This window comes from Aplidium turbinatum, chromosome 5 (assembly GCF_918807975.1).
Source record: "Aplidium turbinatum chromosome 5, kaAplTurb1.1, whole genome shotgun sequence".
Classification (NCBI taxonomy): domain Eukaryota; kingdom Metazoa; phylum Chordata; class Ascidiacea; order Aplousobranchia; family Polyclinidae; genus Aplidium; species Aplidium turbinatum.
This window is the reverse complement of record NC_137476.1, coordinates 8,947,557-8,967,006: the sequence shown is the minus strand read 5'-3', so window position 1 is coordinate 8,967,006 and position 19,450 is coordinate 8,947,557. Positions and strand designations below refer to the sequence as shown.

At 34.9% G+C, this 19,450-nt stretch overlaps 1 protein-coding gene across 1 annotated transcript; it reads right to left on the bottom strand.

The window, feature by feature from the left end:
* Positions 1 to 430: 430 nt before the first annotated feature.
* LOC145770561 (L-rhamnose-binding lectin CSL3-like) lies at positions 431 to 9,644 on the bottom strand. Its single transcript, XM_082582245.1, has 6 exons — positions 9,351 to 9,644; positions 8,346 to 8,491; positions 4,242 to 4,350; positions 3,238 to 3,528; positions 2,417 to 2,592; positions 431 to 1,809 (listed from the first exon to the last, which is right to left on the bottom strand). The coding sequence occupies exons 1-6, from the start codon at positions 9,518 to 9,520 to the stop codon at positions 1,805 to 1,807; spliced, it is 897 nt and encodes a 298-aa protein (XP_082438371.1). The 5' UTR covers positions 9,521 to 9,644; the 3' UTR covers positions 431 to 1,804.
* Positions 9,645 to 19,450: the final 9,806 nt, after the last annotated feature.

Here is a 19,450-nt window from a genome sequence, read left to right as displayed (position 1 = left end):
TAAGCTCATATATCTTCAAAAACAAATTCTACTGTTGTGCAGGGAAATTAGGGATGGTAGGGAAATTTATGAAAAGTTGTTCCTAAGCTACTTTTTTGAAATTAGGTATTTTTCATTGTTTCTAAAGTCATTTGGATGATGAAAATCAACAGTGTTTATGTTTTGTTTGCTTTCATCCTTCCCTCAGAGCTTGTGTCGGGTGTGAAATCAGGCAATTTGCTAAAATCGCAATTGCTCGCAAAAGCCTACTATTGAGTCCTCAGCCTTGTGCTCATAGCCAAGAAGAATGCTCCTTCACAATTTTGATAATTGTTTGTTGTGGTGACTGCAAAGTTGATTTATTTAAAATGCAGGCTACTGCGTTTTGTAATTGAGATACAGTATTTTCATTAGCGTACGCAGGGGGGATAGGCGTTGAGTCACTCACCTTTTTAGTTTTTTCAGATGATTAAGTTTCAACTAATGAAGGCAAGTTTTTGCATAAAACCGAAAATTTAGCAAAATCATCATAATAGCTAAAATAATGACCAGCGGAGCTGTCAGATTTGGCTTAATATTCTGCCAATAAGTTGGCCATTCGACTCGATTTTTCAAATTTGGTCCAGTGTGGCCACTTTTTTTGCATTTTGTTTTTAGTTTAGAGCACAAGACACTGCATAACTTGTTCGGTTTTTGAGAAATATCAGAGTTAATATAAATGAATCATACACAGGGTAGGTAGCATGAGATCAAGAAAAACTAATGAACTTTACGATACATACTTGTGTTGCGACAGATCAATACATGGCAACATAGAAAAGGCTTAGAAAAAATTCGAGCAACAAAATGCAAACGTTAAGAGGTGCTTGAAAACCAAATAAACAAAAAATAGTTAAAAATTTGGGCACGGTAGCAACACCTACAGAAACATTTAGGTTAAAAAAAAAATTATTAAAAAAAATATCTATGTCGACAATAAGATAGTTTCAAGGTATGTAGAGAAAGAAACAGCGATCTTTCTGCGGCTGAGTGGCTGCCGGACAAGTAACTGACTGACTCACAGCAATTACACAACTTCTCCGTGCATGATTTTGCTGCTTTGCGGGAAAGCAGCTACCATTTTCATTACATTTTAAAGTTATAATTTGGCTATTATAGTAATCAGATATATGCAACACAACATATTCTTTGACGTCAAAGCAAAAACAATAAATTTCTGTATGTGGGATTAAACTGTATATTGTACGCAACATCAAATTAATTCTGCATTCAAATAAAAGATAAGTTTGTTTTTTAACCATATTCTTTGCATTTTTAAAAGACTGCTTTAGTACTTGAAAAGATAACCGATCCTTATTTTATACGTTAAACAAGAAAGCAACAAGTCCATCCCGGCTTTAGACTCATTGTTAACCATGTCTTCTACCACGCAAAAAATAGAACTTATTTATGTCGTTCATTTGAAGACGTGGCTGAGTTTAAGAGATCTACTTAAATGCAATTTTAACATTTTAACTTAGTGTTAAAGTTGTGGAGAATAATGATCAAAGCGTATTCTCTTGCAAACATTATTTTTCTTCAATTTTCTCAAGCCAACCTATGTACAACATCATTCAACACTTTCTTAGCTGCAGTTATGCAAAACTTTACCTACTTTTCTCAAAAACGCTTTTTATGACTAAAACATTTTTTAACTCGAGTTTTCATTTACAGTGCGACCATTGAAATTAAAACTTTTGACAAAAATAATAATCGTTCACTTTGAAATGCAACAATATTCTTTTTGAATCAGCTGCTATACTCCATACTCTCCAGTCTTGTTGCATTAATCTATAAAAAGATTGCTATAAATAATTCTAATTCTGGTTTTACAATAAAATTGGTATTTTAGTAGCCTACAGTGCATGTTTGTAGCAGTCTCTGATAGAGAGCTTCGGAAAGCAAATCAACCACACTCCCGGCGTATCGTGATAAGTGGCAAGTTTACAAAATAATTATTGAATTTCTGCAATTCTTGCAAAAACTGGTGGACGCAAATCCTTCGATTAGAAAAGCAAATCTTTTTGAACGTATCTTCTGATGAATTGAAATTACTTACTGTGCATTAAAAACGATAGACTACATTTTCAAATATCAAATATTTTGAAAAAAATGTTCTATCTTTAATATTGTTAAGGTCTGATTGGACCCCGCTTGGTAGGATTAAGGTTACATAAGCTGCAAAATAATTATACAATATGTAAGAGGCTTAAACCGCTGCTTTTAGGAATCATACCGTATCAACCATAAACGATTTGTCTGTAGTTGGCGCAGTTTATGCTTAAGTTTAGACCTTTTTCAAATCATAGAAATTAAACCGTTATCGCTACTTAACCATTAGCCTATGACACGAACAATAATAACTAATTGCTCGTAAGAGAAAGAACTTAATACTTACGTTTCACGCAGCGGTACATCATCTGCACATACTTCGTAGTACCATAGCACGGCTCTTTGAACACGCTGTTACTTGCATCGATTGAACATGAATTGCGTCTGTTGCACATTTCTTCGAGTTTGTGTAAAGATCCAACAGCTTTGCATTGCTTTGTCAGAATGGTAGGACTGAGACATCTGAAAAACATATAGGCCTACTTCTTCCGTGGCTTATAAACACATGTGCAGTCTTTGGCTATACAATATTGTAAGAAAGATATACTATATAGCCTAAATTATTCAGTCTATTTTCCAGTAGCCTATGAAACAAGATATACACGGCTTGTTTGTACAAGACCCAACTAATATTTTAAATTTTTTCATCACAAATTTTACATTATCCTGCATACTGTAGAATTTGTGTTTCATTGAAACTATGACGCCCATTTTGTCTGTATTCTCTACTGACTGTGCAGTGTGCATACAGGTTCTTTGCCACCAAAAATACTGTTTAAACAAGTTTAAAAGTAGTGAGATTGTAACCTTTAAAATAACAATGCCCTTTACACAAAATGTGTTAGTGGAAGGGATGGCTGGGACATCTCGAAAATATACAAATCCACTTTTCACTTTTACGTTGCTTTTTTTTCAGAAAAAATACACAATTTCATTATAGCATTGATTTCCAAACACCTACCTGCTTGGTAGTAATATGTGAACAAACATAATAATTTAATTAACCTCAATGCAATGTTACTTTATGAAAAGTTTCTTGCTCGTGCACTACCCATCTTAAGTGGGGGTTGAATCCAATTTCTTGCACTAACCAATGCAGAAACTCACGTGGTTAAGTCATCCCGACCGTAGAAGCCCGATTCCACATGAATGGCTTGACCAGGCGGACAAGCAATTCTTTGCCAATCCGATTCACAGATAATTGCTTTGATTGGCTTGATTGGCTTGTTGCAGATGTAGTCAATCTCTACATATTTTGTAGTACCATAACAAGGATCACCAAATACAAAGTTGTTGGCATTAACAACACAAAAGTTTTGACCATCACAGGTATTTCTGATTCTTGTTGAAGAATCGGCAGTCGGGCACGTTGTTGTTCTGATAGGAAGATTAGGACACCTGTAAAATATAAAATATATCTGATCGTATTCAGCTTTTTTGATTTCTACTAAAGCAGTTCACTTTGAAGGTAAACTAGTTAAAATGTATAAAATAAAGTAAAATCACTACTCTTCAAAAAACTTTAAAAGTAGCCTATGTTTTATCCTTGAAAGAATGTTTAAAACATTCTTATTCAAATAGAATGATTTATATGCAGTTATTGTTTCTTTCTAGAGAGCATCTAAACAAACAATTATCAAATTTTCCTACGATTGCTGTTGTAAGTTTTCATTTATCGTGAGTTGGTTGAAAACTTCAAGGTTGACTGCACAGTCTTATGGTTGATTGGTTTTGAATCTTTATCCTGGGCCATTCCTGGCAGTTTCGCCTATTTGTAGAAACTTCAAACCATTGACGCAGGGCGGTCACCGAGATTGGCAAAGTGAAGTTTCCGATTGTTGATGTGTTACCAAGAAGTTATTCCATCTACTAGGTGCCGCTGAATGGAGGGCAGTCCTGATATGAGTTGTTGAGTGTACACCCAGAGAACCGAACCAGCACCGCTTGGTCTTGAGTCGAGCGCTTAACCAATGAGCTAACGGGACAAATTATGATTTATATTTCATTCTTTGTAGGCTACTGTGCATGATAGTCATATTCAAAAGTGTTGGCAATACAATTAGCAACTGCTTACTTTCGCTATTCATCTAACAACTACTTGTCATTCTTACGTGCTTCTATCTTTGCGCCCATAAAAAGCATTGATCACTTGAATCACTTGGCCACTCGAACATCGTATGGTCCTTTTGGATTGCTCACATATGACGTGTTTGAATAAACCTGGTCAAAGTTTAAAAAAAAACTTCAACGTTTTTTAGCTTCTCGCATTGTTTTCCATGGTTTTGACCATGAGAAATCCATAAATGGCAATTATTTTTCTTTCAGATGATGGAATACCCTGCCACCAGAGGCCTGAACATTTCTATTTTTGCTAAAATCACACATTTTTGACCAGTTAAGCCATGATTCTGATGGTGGAACTCTTTATTTTAACTGCGAACACTTTCATCCAATATCTTACTGATAACTCACAACTCTCACAAGTGAAAATCAACTTTTGAATGTTTGACATGATTTTAAGAAGTGTGAAGGAGTGTGAAGTGAAGGAGTAAAAAGTGTGAAGTAAGAAGTGTGAAGTTGGATGAAGATGTTCCTACAACAAGAATATCCGTATTATAAAAAGCAAGAACTCTACTATTCTACATTCCAATATGCTCAACTACTTATGCCTACGTTATAAATACCGCTAAAGTAGCTTATATTCCAAAGTGATGACGACTGGGCAGGGAGTAGGCTACGTCCTTAATGCAAACAATTTCATGTCAACTTAATTTTTCATTACTGGCGCAAAAATGTAGGGGGCGCAAAGTAAACACATGAATTTGGTGTCAGCAATAAGAAAAGATGGAACATTAAATAATTTAAAGTATGCATCGGTAAAACTGAGTTCAGCAATCGGTGTCTTACAACTTGCACAGCCTCTAGTTTAACCGAACACTTTTTTGCGCAGACTGTACCCTTGTCAGAAAAAAAAATAAATCACATCATGCAAAGTGTAGTATAATGGCTTATTTCCCTTCCCTCAAGTGTAGCCTGTGAGGGGAGGAAAAGATAGAGGATCAAAAGAAGACTGAAGACCAGCCTCTTTGTCTATAATCAGGAAACATCAATAGCACAAATATAACCAAATATAAAAGTAAATCGGCTGGCGCAGCGGGTAAGGCGTTCGTTTTCTAATCATGTACTGTATGTAATCCTGGTTCGAATACCGGCATTTGCTGGTTGTTGACAAACACCGCTCACTTCTACCCAGAGTGTAATAAATTGGGTGGGGGTAGTTGCTGAAGTAAAGGCGGCTGCGAGAAAGGAACTGGCCACCTCGACAGTGCCGAAGGCTTAGTATAATGAGAACCTTGTCTTCTCATCCACCAACGCTTGGATTCAAGTATGGGACTCACCTTTACCTTTATACGGTACAGAAGGCTCAAACGTCGAAAAAATTTATCTGCAATTTTTCAGATAAAGCATTTTGTCCAGCGATAGCTTTTAGGCGCATTTTATCGCAATCACTAAGCTATTCTTTTTAATTCTGGAACAATTAATCAGAAATATGGTACGTTATTTTGCATTCACCAAATGCTGGCATTTACACAGCAATTTAACCTCTTAGTGTAATTTATTAAGAATCGATTTCGCTATAGTAATTTAGAAATAGAAATATAATATAGAAATCGCTATTAGTAGTCAGAAATATAACAGCAAAAAAATGCAATGAAAAAATTAGGCTATAATACTTGTAAGAAAGTTTAAAAAGTACATCTAGAAAATTTTGTAGGAAGTTTTTCTAACTGTCGAAAAAATTGACTACATAAAGCAGTGTGAAGTTTCTGTAAAGTTATTTTTGTGAAATTTTTCATATTTTAACTGTCCCACGCTATTTGAAACTTTCTTATATTGTGAGTCGAAAGTAGGCTACTTCCTTATGTTTTCATAAGCTCAATGTTTGATAGCTATCAAAATAAATCACCTGTGTCAGCACGACCTGTGAATGCGCATATGCAGTATGCACCCACAAGGAAATCAAAAAAGGAAGTAAACTGTTGGTATAAGAAACTGTAGCTTCAGCAACTTTCTAGAAAATCTCAGAGAATTGCAGTTGCAACAAATTAAGATTTCTAAAATGCAAACATGAAAAATTGGGTTGGAATGTGAAGATGATTGCATTGGGGCAGTAACAATTTGCATTATTTGTTCAATATCATGACACTGAATCAAAAATTGAAAACAGCAACTTTTATGACTGACATTTTGCAAATGGTTTGCTTGTAGGCTATGTTCAATTGTTTCCACACTCACACAACAAGCCACCGTGAGATGCAAGGACAGTTTACAGCATTGCTCTGCTGAAAGTGTCACGTGGATAGAGACGTTGAGCATTGAAGTAAAATCTTTTCGAAATTTAAGCCGTGTTCGTATTTTGGCTCGAGACGAAATAAAATCAGTTTTGACCTTAATTGATTGAATCACGAACACGAAATGTTTTTAATCGCAAAGTTGCCATGCCAAATTTTAAATTATAATCAGTTAGTAAGCTATATTGATTATACTATTCATCGAGAATTACAGTCAAGCAATGGCTCACGTACTGTATATTCCATACGATTCTGATGAAAAGAAAAAGAAGAAATTTACTTCATCGAACGTTGCTTGAATTACATTGATACAAATCAATGATTTAAAAAAGTTTTTAGGAATTTATTAATTTAACCCCAGACGAAAACATAGAAAATAAGAAAACTAAAAATAAAACCAACAAAATAAATGCAACCACGAAACTAGGAACCAAAATACTCGGGTAACTATAAGACGTGCACCAAATGAGGTCAACATTCAGTCGTTTTATTGTTTGTTTTGACTAGGGCGATTTCTGTCACTAAAGTTACTTTTATTTGGTTGCACCATTTAACAAAAGAAATATAGAACCAAAATTTCATGGTAGTGAGGTCAATATTTAAGAAGTTATAAAGTTACCAAAAGTCACTTTTTGTGTTTTTAGGTTACTTTTCATTTGTTAGGTCACTTTATTTTGCATACTTTTGCCTAATTCCTCCATTAATTAATCTTTCATTGCTATTGGAGAGATAAATTTACATTCTATGTAATGCTAAGACTTTTAATATATCTGCTTTTAGGTTTGCATGAGCCCATGCTTGTTCGTATCGCGTGTATGCCCGAAAACTCGAAAGTAATTTTTTCGATGAAACAAATTGTGTTAACTGTATTTAACCACTTGTTTTCACTGTAACAGCTAAAGTGTTTGATTCACAGAAACTTCCTGCCAGAGAATGTAAAACACCTTCATATGTGTAATTTGAATGTGTAATTATAATTTGAGCACAAGTTGAATGTTGTTTAGATGCTTTTTTATGTTGAATTGCTGCTATTTCTTTCGCATTCTTGTTTTTGTTGAATAAAGTTACTTTTTGGTTACTTTTTTGCAAAATTAAAATCAACTTATTGAGTTTTTTAAGTTACAAAAAAATCACCCTAGTTATGACATAGGCAACCGTTTTTTTAAACTGAATTTTTTTAGGTTCTTCGGCCGAAATTGAAGTTAGGATAAGCTATGTTATGACAATGCAGCTAAGGAATCGTCTGTTAAAACAAAAAATTAAAACAAATGAAAATGCAGTTTGGTATAAAAAATAATACTTTTATTACTCTTTGTAGTCGTTTGGAGACCCAGTAGGGTTGTTTCAACAAAACACAACCAATGACTTGCAAATAAAGTCGAAGTTTAAACGATCTACAAACTTCACATGACTATTTTTTATTGATTGCGAACCTACAATAGTCTCAGTCAGTTATATTTTTGCTGTTCACTAGAACGCGTTAACTTTATTCGGGAAAGTTTTGCTTGGATGATCGACATCTGATTGAGGGAGTAAGCTGCAGCTTAGTTTCAAAGCTTTTTAAAGGAAATTTTGTTTTATTTTGACGCAAAATTACTTCATCATCTCTTTTTTACTGCAACACCTACCCATTGGTTCTATGTTGCTCTCGACACAAAAATGTAACACATGAAAATCTTTGACCACAAAAGCCTCACAAAGTAGCTTATAATACTCCCGTTCTTGCATCTGTAAATTGTTCAGACTTAGAGGTGTTCTTCAGACTTAAATAAATAATATTTTGATGACGTTTTATAAAATACCAAGCTTAACTTTGTTGTTTGTTTGAGTTGTAGGCCTACAATTTGTTAAAAGGTATCTTACGTAGACAAGTCCCAGTTTCGTAGTAATAACGTTGGTGTTCATGTTGAGGTTCAGTAAAACAAGTTAAGCCTTTGTCGCACTTCCCGTAAATTTCAAATGGTCCTCCACACTTTTCGTTGGTTTGTTTCGAACATGTTTGGCAACACCTGAGAAAGAGAAAAATAAAACTTTATTTCTTTTCTAAGTCCATTTTAAATAAGACTAGTTTTGTGACAAGAAGTTTAGCGTGTGTTCAAAGCATATTGTTTAATCATCAGTTGACTTTAAAACAATGTAAATAAAACAAGTTTTGTCAGAACAGTTTTCAAAATCAAAAATCATGTCAAACACAACCACGAAGGAAATAAACCCAGTTAAAAAAAAAATTTCACCGGTTTATTGAAAATTCATCGTAACCACAAGAAGCTATAGCTAGTCCCAAGTGTGCATGAGAAAGTGAGTACATGAATAAAACAAAATGGATTTTAGACATAACTTTGGAGCTTTATTATTGGTAGATGCCATTACATGCATGGTGTCGGCTGCATAGTCCAATGTTAAGAGCTCTTCAGCGTTTGAAAGGGCACCAGTTGGTTTAAACTTTATTCTGTGTTCTTTTTCCCACCATTGGATAAGATTACAGACAATATATAAGTTTTATTTTGAAGCTTCGTGGATGTAGAAAATGTTTGAATCATTCGCTTGTTTCTTATGTTAAATTAAAGTAATTTTGAATTCTGTGATGTCTTGTAGGTTTGCATTGTAGTAAGCTACAACCAAACAAATTGTCTGTCAGTTTATATGAAATCTTTATTTAACTGAAAAATACAATCGGCTATTATATGTAAATTGTGCTTCTTTAGATAAAATTCATTAAAATAATCACGAGGATAAGTTTTTGAATAACCATTGTATGATTGAAGACAGAAAATAAAATCGGTCCCTTTCGTAATCCGACTTATTATAATTAGAATGTGGAGAAAAAACGTCAAACGCTTTAAACATAACAAAAAAAAGAATGCGTACCCACAAACATCTAGATGCGTTCCGCCAACACAATGCAAAGGTGGACAATTGGATCTGTCACAAGGCACACAAGAGAGCGAATGTGAGACTTGAAGTTGAGTTAACGCAATGAAGACAAAACAGAGGAGAGTTGCTGACAAACTCTTTGAAGGAACATTTGTCTTTTCCATGGTTTTCTTGTCTTTGTTGGTACTGAATGTTTATCTGGGAGTAAAACCTTCTTAGTACAACCGAATACCTGAGCTCACTTCCCTCGACTGTAGAGTAGACTTTCACCAGGAAGCCTACTTTATGTTGATGTAAATCGAAACAAGTTATTTTCTAAAGCGCTGTTGCTCTGCAGTTCTTTACGCCTTGCATTTTTTGCGTAGAGACACGTAGGTGTGTTAGACGTAGTCGCTAGATATTTTTAAAGTGTCACCGACGTCTTCCTAATCAGCCTACGTCGTTTTGTGTAGCCTAATAACTTTGTCGTGAAGGAACGCAAATTTAAGCTGAATGATAGGTTCATAACAATAAATCTAACACAGTTTTGAAACCAAGAATTTATGCATGCACAAAATTAAAATCTAAAAGTAGTTCTTGAACTCAAGTCCTCCATTGGCAGGCTAATGTTTTAAGTTAAGCAATAAAGCTAATACAATACAAAAGAGGCTTATCGTTGTGATATCAGTAGAAAAACAAAAAACATAACCAACATTGCACCGCAAACACCGGTATTACAATATTATTAGGTTTCTTAAACTTGTATCATTCCTAGACACACAGACAGTTTGACCACCATGGTTTGATTGTTTGATTGGCGTTTATTTTGTTGCGAGTATAAATACACACATTCATCAAGCAAAGTCAAATAATACAAACGATCACGTAGAATGTGTGGATACTGCAACGGGTGGCTGCGAAGTGACTTGGAAGGTCTTCTAGTCAAGCAGCCACCCTCAACAAAAGAAAAACGTATATATAACTATTGAACGTATATAAACTAGAAGATATTATATAACTAAATGTAACTATAGGACCATTTATCTGACTGTTTATTAATGTTTGATATCCCAATAAACTACGTCACCAATCTTTCCAAAGTCTCTTTGCATGTAAGAACTAGAAAGAATTGTGATAATCACCAACCGGTCGATCTCTAGTCATCAAGAAATCTCTGCTACATCGAATACTAAATTCCTTGTTGGCGATTGAAAATTTACTCTGCTTAGCGCTTTGCTCCAGTTTATTCCCAGTTTGCTTACTTCAATACAATCTGTGGCAATCATATTTAAAATTCACTTGTTTTATTCACTTGTTTTGAAAGTGGGTGCTTTCAAAACCACATTTGATGAAAATTACGCTGTGTTAACTTCTTGTGTTTACAAAATGTACACAGTTATATCGATAAGGGTTGGGATGCGTAAAATTATTATCCACTAAATCCACTGCCGAAAACACGTTTGTTCAATGTTAGAATACATTTCTTTGGTTTTGTGGAGGAGTATATGGCCAAGTGCCTCCTTGGATTTGCTACTACTTTCATACTGTTCCACGTTTTGCAATCGTCCTGCTCTGCATCTGATTATACAGATCACTTTTCTTGACCTGTATAAATGTGGCCATTTTTTATTACTCAATGTAATGTACTGAAATGTACCAGCAAAGATCTCATCATCCAATAAGTTTTATGATGTAGTTTACAGAAACAAATAAGCTTCAAAATAACAGACCACACTTAAATTTTGAGGTTTCGAAGGAAAATGAGGTCTTTGGTCTTCTTGCCTATACTGAATAACAACACAAACCATGATTAAATTTTGAAGTGGTTTCTAAAGGAAATTAGGCCACCTTTGGTCTTTGATCTTTTGCCTATGCTAAACAACAACACTGACCCCATTAAATTTCGAGGTGCTTTAGGAAAATACCTTTCACCTTTCCGTCCATATTGAACGATTATCTCTTTGCCTTGTAATTAATAACATTGGTTCCTCCTTTAATTTTATTATAAACTAACACGTTTCAGTTGATTTTTAGTTTTGAGGGTAAACCCATGTCAAGTTAAATAATTAAAATTATTATTTACTTGTACGTATTTGCCATAAAAATACACCAGTACGTATTTATTCCAAAGAAAACCTTTCCCTTAGAGTAACAGAACTCCCCTAGGAGAGAAAGAAAGAGATTTTGATTATAACAAATTAGCAACGATTATTTAACAACCAAAGATTTTAATCTTCATGGTTCCAATAATACCTGCAAGTGCTCACAGTTTTGACGCTTGCTAGGCAACAAATAGAGACACATCAAGGCGTCTTTGGGATGGTAAAAGGATGAATCCTCGGAAAAGAAATAAAAGAAGCCTAACCAGGATGACGTCCTAACATCCTCCTTAAAATCTTTATCATCTTATTCTTCAAGTTTACTAGCCTCATCAATTCTAACATGCATCAATGTGTTCGGCTCTTTCATCTGCCAAAACTGCCTACTATGTCACTCTTGATTGTGTCATCTACAAACACCAAATGAAAGCTCCTCTGGTCTGGTTTTCCATAACCTGCCCTGAAGTTTAGACAATCCTGTCTTGTACAAAAGAAGACGATTCATTTCCATCAGGAGAACGCAAGACTACGCTGGATAACACCATAAGCGACATAGGCCTATGGCAAAGTTGCAGTTCATGACTCGACTTTTAAAGAAGTAGGAATAATTGTTCACAAACAATGAGGTGTAACTGTGGCACGCAATTGTGGTGCAAAGGAACAGACAGCAGACCACATTCTCTACCACTGCCCGACATTTACTCCACCAAGGGCAGTCGGTCTGTCAAGACTGGAAGACTCTACAATCGAAGTTAAAATCGTTAAAATGTTAAAATCGAAATTATCTGCTACCCACTGACAAACAGAGCCGGGTTGACTTGTAGAGTAGGGTGGCTCGTTTTTGAGCTTTGTTTTTAATTCTCTTGGGGTAGTGGGGAAATGGTGACAATGAGTGAGAAAACACTCATGACAAAATTTGAGATTCGTAAAAAAATGTCTTCAGCCTCCTCATGCGGCTCAAAAATCGAAAAATGGGATAAAAAACGCAATTTTTCCAAAAAACTAAAAAAATATTTGGCAAAAATATTTTTAGTTTGGGTAGAAACAATATTGTTTAGATGTATCTAATTAACCTAAGAAAAAAAATTGGAGTCATTTGAACTATTCCTCCAGCTTCCTCACAGCTTCTGAAAATTTCCATTTTGTTGAAAATTTTGAAAAATTATTCATTCAGAGCAGACACTCCTTTGTACCAAGACAAACTACAAAATATTCAAAATCAAGGAAAGAAACTATTTGATATTGCACCTTGTAAAAGTTTAGATTTTACATCTTGCACTTGTTCTGCTTCTAAAAAAGTGCCCTGCAAGGAGCAGGACGTCTTGATTGACCAGCGCACAAATAGAAAAATGATTATTTTTGGTATTGAAACGATCAGAGTTAGAAAAATGAATCAGCGGAAAAACAAACTGAAACAGTGCCAAGCAGCACAGCCAAATCAATACGTTGAACGCAGGATTGAACTGGCTTCATCATCGTCTGAATGTGACACAGACACATCGGTAACATGTGAAGATAGTGATGCATTAACTTGCGAAGAAGAGCTTGCTGACTCTAAGAATATTTTCGGTAAAAGCAATCAAAGGAGAAGTCGGAGTCTCTCATCTGTAGCTCAAGTATGCGACAGAGCAGGTGTGTCTGATAGAACAGCAGCCTTTATTGCAAGCTCATTGTAGCTGGATATTGGGGTGATAAGTAAAAATGATGACAGCTCTGTTATAGATCGACATAAAATTCGTCGAGAAAGATAGGTCCGAAAAGAAGCACAAAGTTTCAGTAATGCAGATTTTGATTCCCCATTTGCCATTTATTTTAATGGGCGCATTGATGAAACACTTACAAATGTAAAAAAGGCAGCAAGTTTTCAAAATCACTGGTCAAAGAATTAGAACATATATATGTATGTTGCAAGATCCTAGATCAAAGTTCATCGGCCATGTCACTCCGGAATCTGAGACCTATTATAAAATTCATTAATTCCAACACATCCAATCTAGATTTAAAAAGCAATATCAAATGTACTTGGTTGGTTGTTACTCTTGCTAAAGGCAACTCCATTGTGCAGTTTGCTGTGGAATTGATCTGACAGTGTTGATCTGACATGTCTGACAGCTTCTGGGATTTAATTTGTGTTTGTTTGATTTCAGTGTTTTTGTTGTTATGTTATGTTCATATACAATTTTGTAATGTTTTGGCTTGTATGTACTTGTAGGGTTTTGCCTAACTAACTCACTGCGATTGTAACCTTATTCAACGTTTCATTATTTTCTCTAAGTGTTTTCAGTATAATTTTCATTGGTAATATTTTCTGTAAAATACTGCCGCAGGGGTGGAAGCTGACTTGGTGACCTCATAAGGTCTTTCTTTTTCTTCCTCTCTCACTTTTATGTTAATTATCAGTGTATTTATAATAATAGCTTAGTTTGCACCAGAAGAACGTTATCATGTTATTTAACTAAATGCCTGGTGAACAGCCTCAATCAATTTTTATTGCATCAGATAATTACAATTCGGTTGTGGAAACCAGGAAACTACCCATAAAAAGATACAGTTCACAAAATGTAAACAGAAAGACGTCAACGTAACTTTTTGGATAAAATGAAAAATCAATGTCGAAATTACCTTTCTTTCAAAGTGGGTGCTTTCAAAACCACATTTGATGAAAATTACGCTGGGTTAATTTCTTGTGTTTACAAAATGTACACAGTTATATCGATAAGGTTTGGGTTGCGTAAAATTATTATCCACTGCTGAAAACACGTTTGTTCAATGTTAGAATACATTTCTTTGGTTTTGTGGAGGAGTTTATGGCCAAGTGCCTCCTTGGGTTTGCTACTACTTTCATACTGTTCCATGTTTTGCAATCGTCCTGCTCTGCGTCTGATTATACAGATCGCTTTTCTTGACCTGTATAAATGTGGCCGTTTTTTATTACTCAATGTAATGTACTGAAATGTACCAGCAAAGATCTCATCATCCAATAAGTTTTGTGATGTAGTTTACAGCAACAAATAAGCTTCAAAATAACAGACCATACTTAAATTTTGAGGTGCTTTCGAAGGAATATGAGGTCACCTTTGGTCTTTGGTCTTCTTGCCTTTACTGAATAACAACACAAACCATGATTAAATTTTGAGGTGGTTTCTAAAGGAAATTAGGCCACCTTTGGTCTTTGGTCTTCTTGCCTTTACTGAATAACAACACAAACCATGATTAAATTTTGAGGTGGTTTCTAAAGGAAATTAGGCCACCTTTGGTCTTTGATCTTTTGCCTATGCTAAACAACAACACTGACCCCATTAAATTTCGAGGTGCTTTAGGAAAATACCTTTCACCTTTCCGTCCATATTGAACGATTATCTCTTTGCCTTGTAATTAATAACATTGGTTCCTCCTTTAATTTTATTATAAACTAACAAGTTTCAGTTGATTTTTAGTTTTGAGGGTGAACCCATGTTAAGTTAAATAATTAAAATTATTATTCACTTGTACGTATTTGCCATAAAAATACACCAGTACGCATTTATTCCAAAGAAAACCTTTGCCTTAGAGTAACAGAACTCCCCTAGGAGAGAAAGAAAGAGATTTTGATTATAACAAATTAGCAACGATTATTTAACAACCAAAGATTTTAATCTTCATTGTTCCAATAATACCTGCAAGTGTTCACAATTTTGACGCTTGCTAGGCAACAAATAGAGACACATCAAGGCATCTTTGGGATGGTAAAAGGATGAATCCTCGGGAAAGAAATAGAAGAAGCCTAACCAGGATGACGTCCTAACATCCTCCTTAAAATCTTTATCATCTTATTCTTCAAGTTTACTAGCCTCTTCAATTCTAACATGCATCAATGTGTTCGGCTCTTTCATCTGCCAAAACTGCCTACTATGTCACTCTTGATTGTGTCATCTACAAACACCAAATGAAAGCTCCTCTGATCTGGTTTTCCATAACCTGCCCTGAAGTTTAGACAATCCTGTCTCGTACGAAAGAAGACGATTCATTTTCATCAGGAGAACGCAAGACTACGCTGGATAACACCATAAGCGACATGGGCCTATGGCAAAGTTGTAGTTCACGACTCGACTTTTAAAGAAGTAGGAATAATTGTTCACAAACAATGAGGTGTAACTGTGGCATGCAATTGTGGTGCAAAGGAACAGACAGCAGACCACATTCTCTACCACTGCCCGACATTTACTCCACCAAGGGCAGTCGGTCTGTCAAGGCTGGAGGACTCTACAATCAAGTTACTGCTCGAAGAATCCCCGGACATTTCTCCCTAATAAAACGTAGTCCAAAAACCAACCTCTCATACGAAAGAAGAAGCTGTTCAGTTCAGTTGTTTTTATTTCTGACCATCATATCAAAAACAATACACGTCAACATAGCAAAGGTCGAGAAAAAGGTATAAGCGACAAAACGCGAACGTTAAAACGTGCTTGTGACCGAAGTAAGTTATTGAGTTAAAAGAAATTTTGAACGGTCGCAACACTTTCAAAAAAATTTATAATATAAAGGAAAAATAAAAAAATAAAATGTTACAAACCAAAAAAACAAATAAACAACATATATTTAGGCTATAGCTTTATTAGCCCACTCAGCTTTAGCTGATATATTTAAGATTTGTATGGACAGTTGCTATGAAGATCGGCCATGGTGCGTTATCAAGAGTGCTGATGGTCGTGAGGGGAACACGTCTTGATGCGTTTAGCTCATAGCAAAGAAGAGCAAGGCAGGCAAAGAAAAACCTCACAAAGAAATCCTACCACGGGCAAAGCCATTTCAAGCGCAACGCAGTACGACTCACAAAATAGATAGGTTATAACTTGACGACATGAAAACAATGACTAAAACAAACTAGCAAAAACAACATCATCATCTTGCGGAAATCCAATTATACCCAAGAAAGTACTTATGTCTTGAAGATATCATTTGATATAAAATTGCGTTGATAAACCGATAAGTTTAGACCCCAGTCAGCTAAACTTGTCACATCTACACCGATCCAACGTTAGCAAACGTTGAATTAGTGCAAAAATGACAGGCATTTCTAGGTGGGATGTAGTAGTGGCATGCCACAGTAATATGAGAAATTTGGGTTACCGCATATTTTACATGTTAAACGATAATAGAAGTAAAAAAAATCCAATTCGGCATATTACGTTAGAAAATGGATAAACAAACAGACAATAGCATGACGATCCAGTCCAAGATATTGATATAAAACAACTGGTTGGAGCACATGGCCACCGCTTCACCGAAAGATGGCGATTGGTCAAAGAGGATGGAAAAACTTCTGCAGAATCTGTAAAAATTCTGTGGACAAAAAACACAAGAACCAGAAAGCCAGTAGGAGGATTTACAATCTTACTATTTTGCTTATAAATCTACACACCTTGGCCTATCATTGATGGGCAAGAAAATATTAGTATGTTTGGTCCAGGGTGTATGTAATACTTAGATAGGATTATTTCAAGGAAAATTTAAGTTGTTTGTTTTTGATTTAAAGCCTGTTACTGTTTTACATTCATTTCTTGTAGTGGTTGGAAGCTTGTTCCAAACTGTTGGCCCCATGTACCGTATTGATTGTTTGCAAGTGTTAATTCTGCAATATATAGGAATATAAGGAGAGTTACTTCTTGTTGTTAGGCTACTTGATTGTTTACACATAATTATATCATTGAATGTTGTGGGAAGTAGCTTTTTTGAATATTTAAACATGAAAGTTGCAATCTCTGTATTTTGCATTGATTTTAAATTATTGATTTTAAATTATTGAGTTCCATTACACCTTTTATGCTTTCTCTGCGGTCAATGTCAAATACAGTACGAAGAAAGTTATTGCATGTACCTTGCAGATTTTGCAATGTAGTTTTGTTTTCATGACACCATGTTGAGATACAATACAATATTTGACTCTCAACTAGAGAATGGTAAATGGATAAAAGTGCTTGTTTGTTTAGGAAAGGCTTAATTTTTTTGTCACGCAAACTGTTGATCTTATTTTTTGAAGCAAGATTTCCATATGAGATTTCCATGACAAATGTTCGTTTACAATTATTCCCAGAAACTTTATTGAGGCAAACTGTAATTGAGAACTTACCTTCACCCACATGATGAAAAAGGAGCATGATGCCAGTTAATCTCAAATACTGATGCACTCAAAAATGTATTATTTGTTTGATAGTCTTGCATATTAACTACTAGAATACAACATTATATACTGTACTTGTTTTGTCGACTAATTTTTCACGATTGGAAACATAAAGAAGTTAAAGTTAACCCTACAACTACTATACCGATCAATTGACCGGTAGGGCATTTGTTTTTTTTCGTTGTTTTCTGACAATGAGCGTACATTCGGCTGATATTACGGTTAATCCTCGAGTTAGGTAGGAACTATAAAAATTATTGAATAAAATTATTCTTGTAGATATCAAATAATCAAACTTATTTGACAAACTTTCTGGCATAAGCTTGGTTTATCATTTCGACAAAACAATTTATTTGGGAAACATCTACAAACAACAATATCCTCATCTACCGGTCCATTGACCGGTGTGGTCGTTCTAGGTACATCGAATTTTCAATAGTTTTAGAATGTAGTTTTTTGTTAACGCTTTTCTGATACAATTTTGGTAGAGAAGGATTTTTTGTTTAACCATAGGCTAATAAAACCTAACAACCAGATGGCATTTAACATAATAACATGAAACTAAACTACAAATTTCGACAATTCCTGTCGTTAATGGTTTAAGGTTTTTTCTTTCGTCCAATGTTAAAGTTAGACGAAGAAAAATGAACATGTGTGGGTAATCTGTAATGGTTGTAATAAGTTTCAATTGTTTTTACAGTATTTGATGAATTCTAGATACACTTTTGCCAAACATTTTTCCAAGATTGCTGTCTCAAAAGTAAAAGATACGGTAATACCAATTGGTGTTGTTTTTTTGAGACAGTTGTAAATTGAGGAACTTCATCACTTTCATTGTGCAGCATTTTCTTCAAGTACCTTAAGTTATTTGGTGATATCTCTTATATTTTTTTCCTGAACATTGCAGCTGCGCCAGGTGACGAGGTGCACAGCTGCAAATTTTATTATGCAGAATCAAGCTATTGGTTAACGTAGGATCAATAAAAAAACATACAGAGAACCTTTCATCACCATAGGCGTATGAGCAGATCTTTTCAGGCTAGATTGGAGGGCAGGAAAGAGAGAACCTTTGATCTTCCCTTATTGAATATTTTCCTGGCATCTAATTAAAAGCATTTCCTCCTTGTTTGCTTTTATTCTGGAACAGCATGGCCACTGCTTCATTTTTGTTTTGGTTTTCTGAAGAAACCGATTTGTCTGTGTGAGTGTGCTCAGTATTACGACAGACTTTGCTTTGTAGCATACATTGGCAAAAATTCAAAGAGATGGTTGTTGAGGTGTTTGATTAAAATAGGGCACTTTCATGCACACGTTGCTTTGATTTTTAATCTTGATGTAATTCTTAACGACTTTAGCGAATACTACATACTAGGCTATAGTTTCCAAATAAATGCTTTAAAATGTCAGAAATTAAGTAAAATCACAACGGGAAGCTGCGAAGTGACCATTACGGTCTTCGAGTCAAGCAGCCACCCTCAGCCAAGTCAATGAATAAACATTTAGTAAACATTACACTAAAATTTCTACACTAGCAACAAAGAGTCAAGACAGAATCAAACTTGCATCTATGATATGTCAAAATTACAAGTTCCAATTTTAGGTGTTGATAGTCAACGATTAAAAGCTTAAAGAGTATCGGTCCACATTAGTAAATTACACTGCATTCAACTTTAATATTCTGCAATTAGATAGTTTTTGTAAAGTTTTTTAAATGAGTCAAAAGATTTTTTTTTTAATATCTAGTGGGATTGAGTTCTATATTTTTATTCCACTATACTTGATGCTTCGTTGAAGTTTGTAGTAGCATACAGAGGAACAAAGTAATTATCATTTTTGATTGAACATCTAGTTGAGCG

Coding starts and splice junctions, on each gene's coding strand:
- LOC145770561 (XM_082582245.1), bottom strand. CDS start 9,520: ATGGAAAAGACAAATGTTCCTTCAAAGAGTTTGTCAGCAACTCTCCTC. Junction 3,529..4,241: donor GGGCGCAAAGATAGAAGCAC/GTAAGAATGACA, acceptor TATATTTTACAG/GTGTCCTAATCTTCCTATCA. Junction 2,593..3,237: donor GGTCGGGATGACTTAACCAC/GTGAGTTTCTGC, acceptor TATGTTTTTCAG/ATGTCTCAGTCCTACCATTC.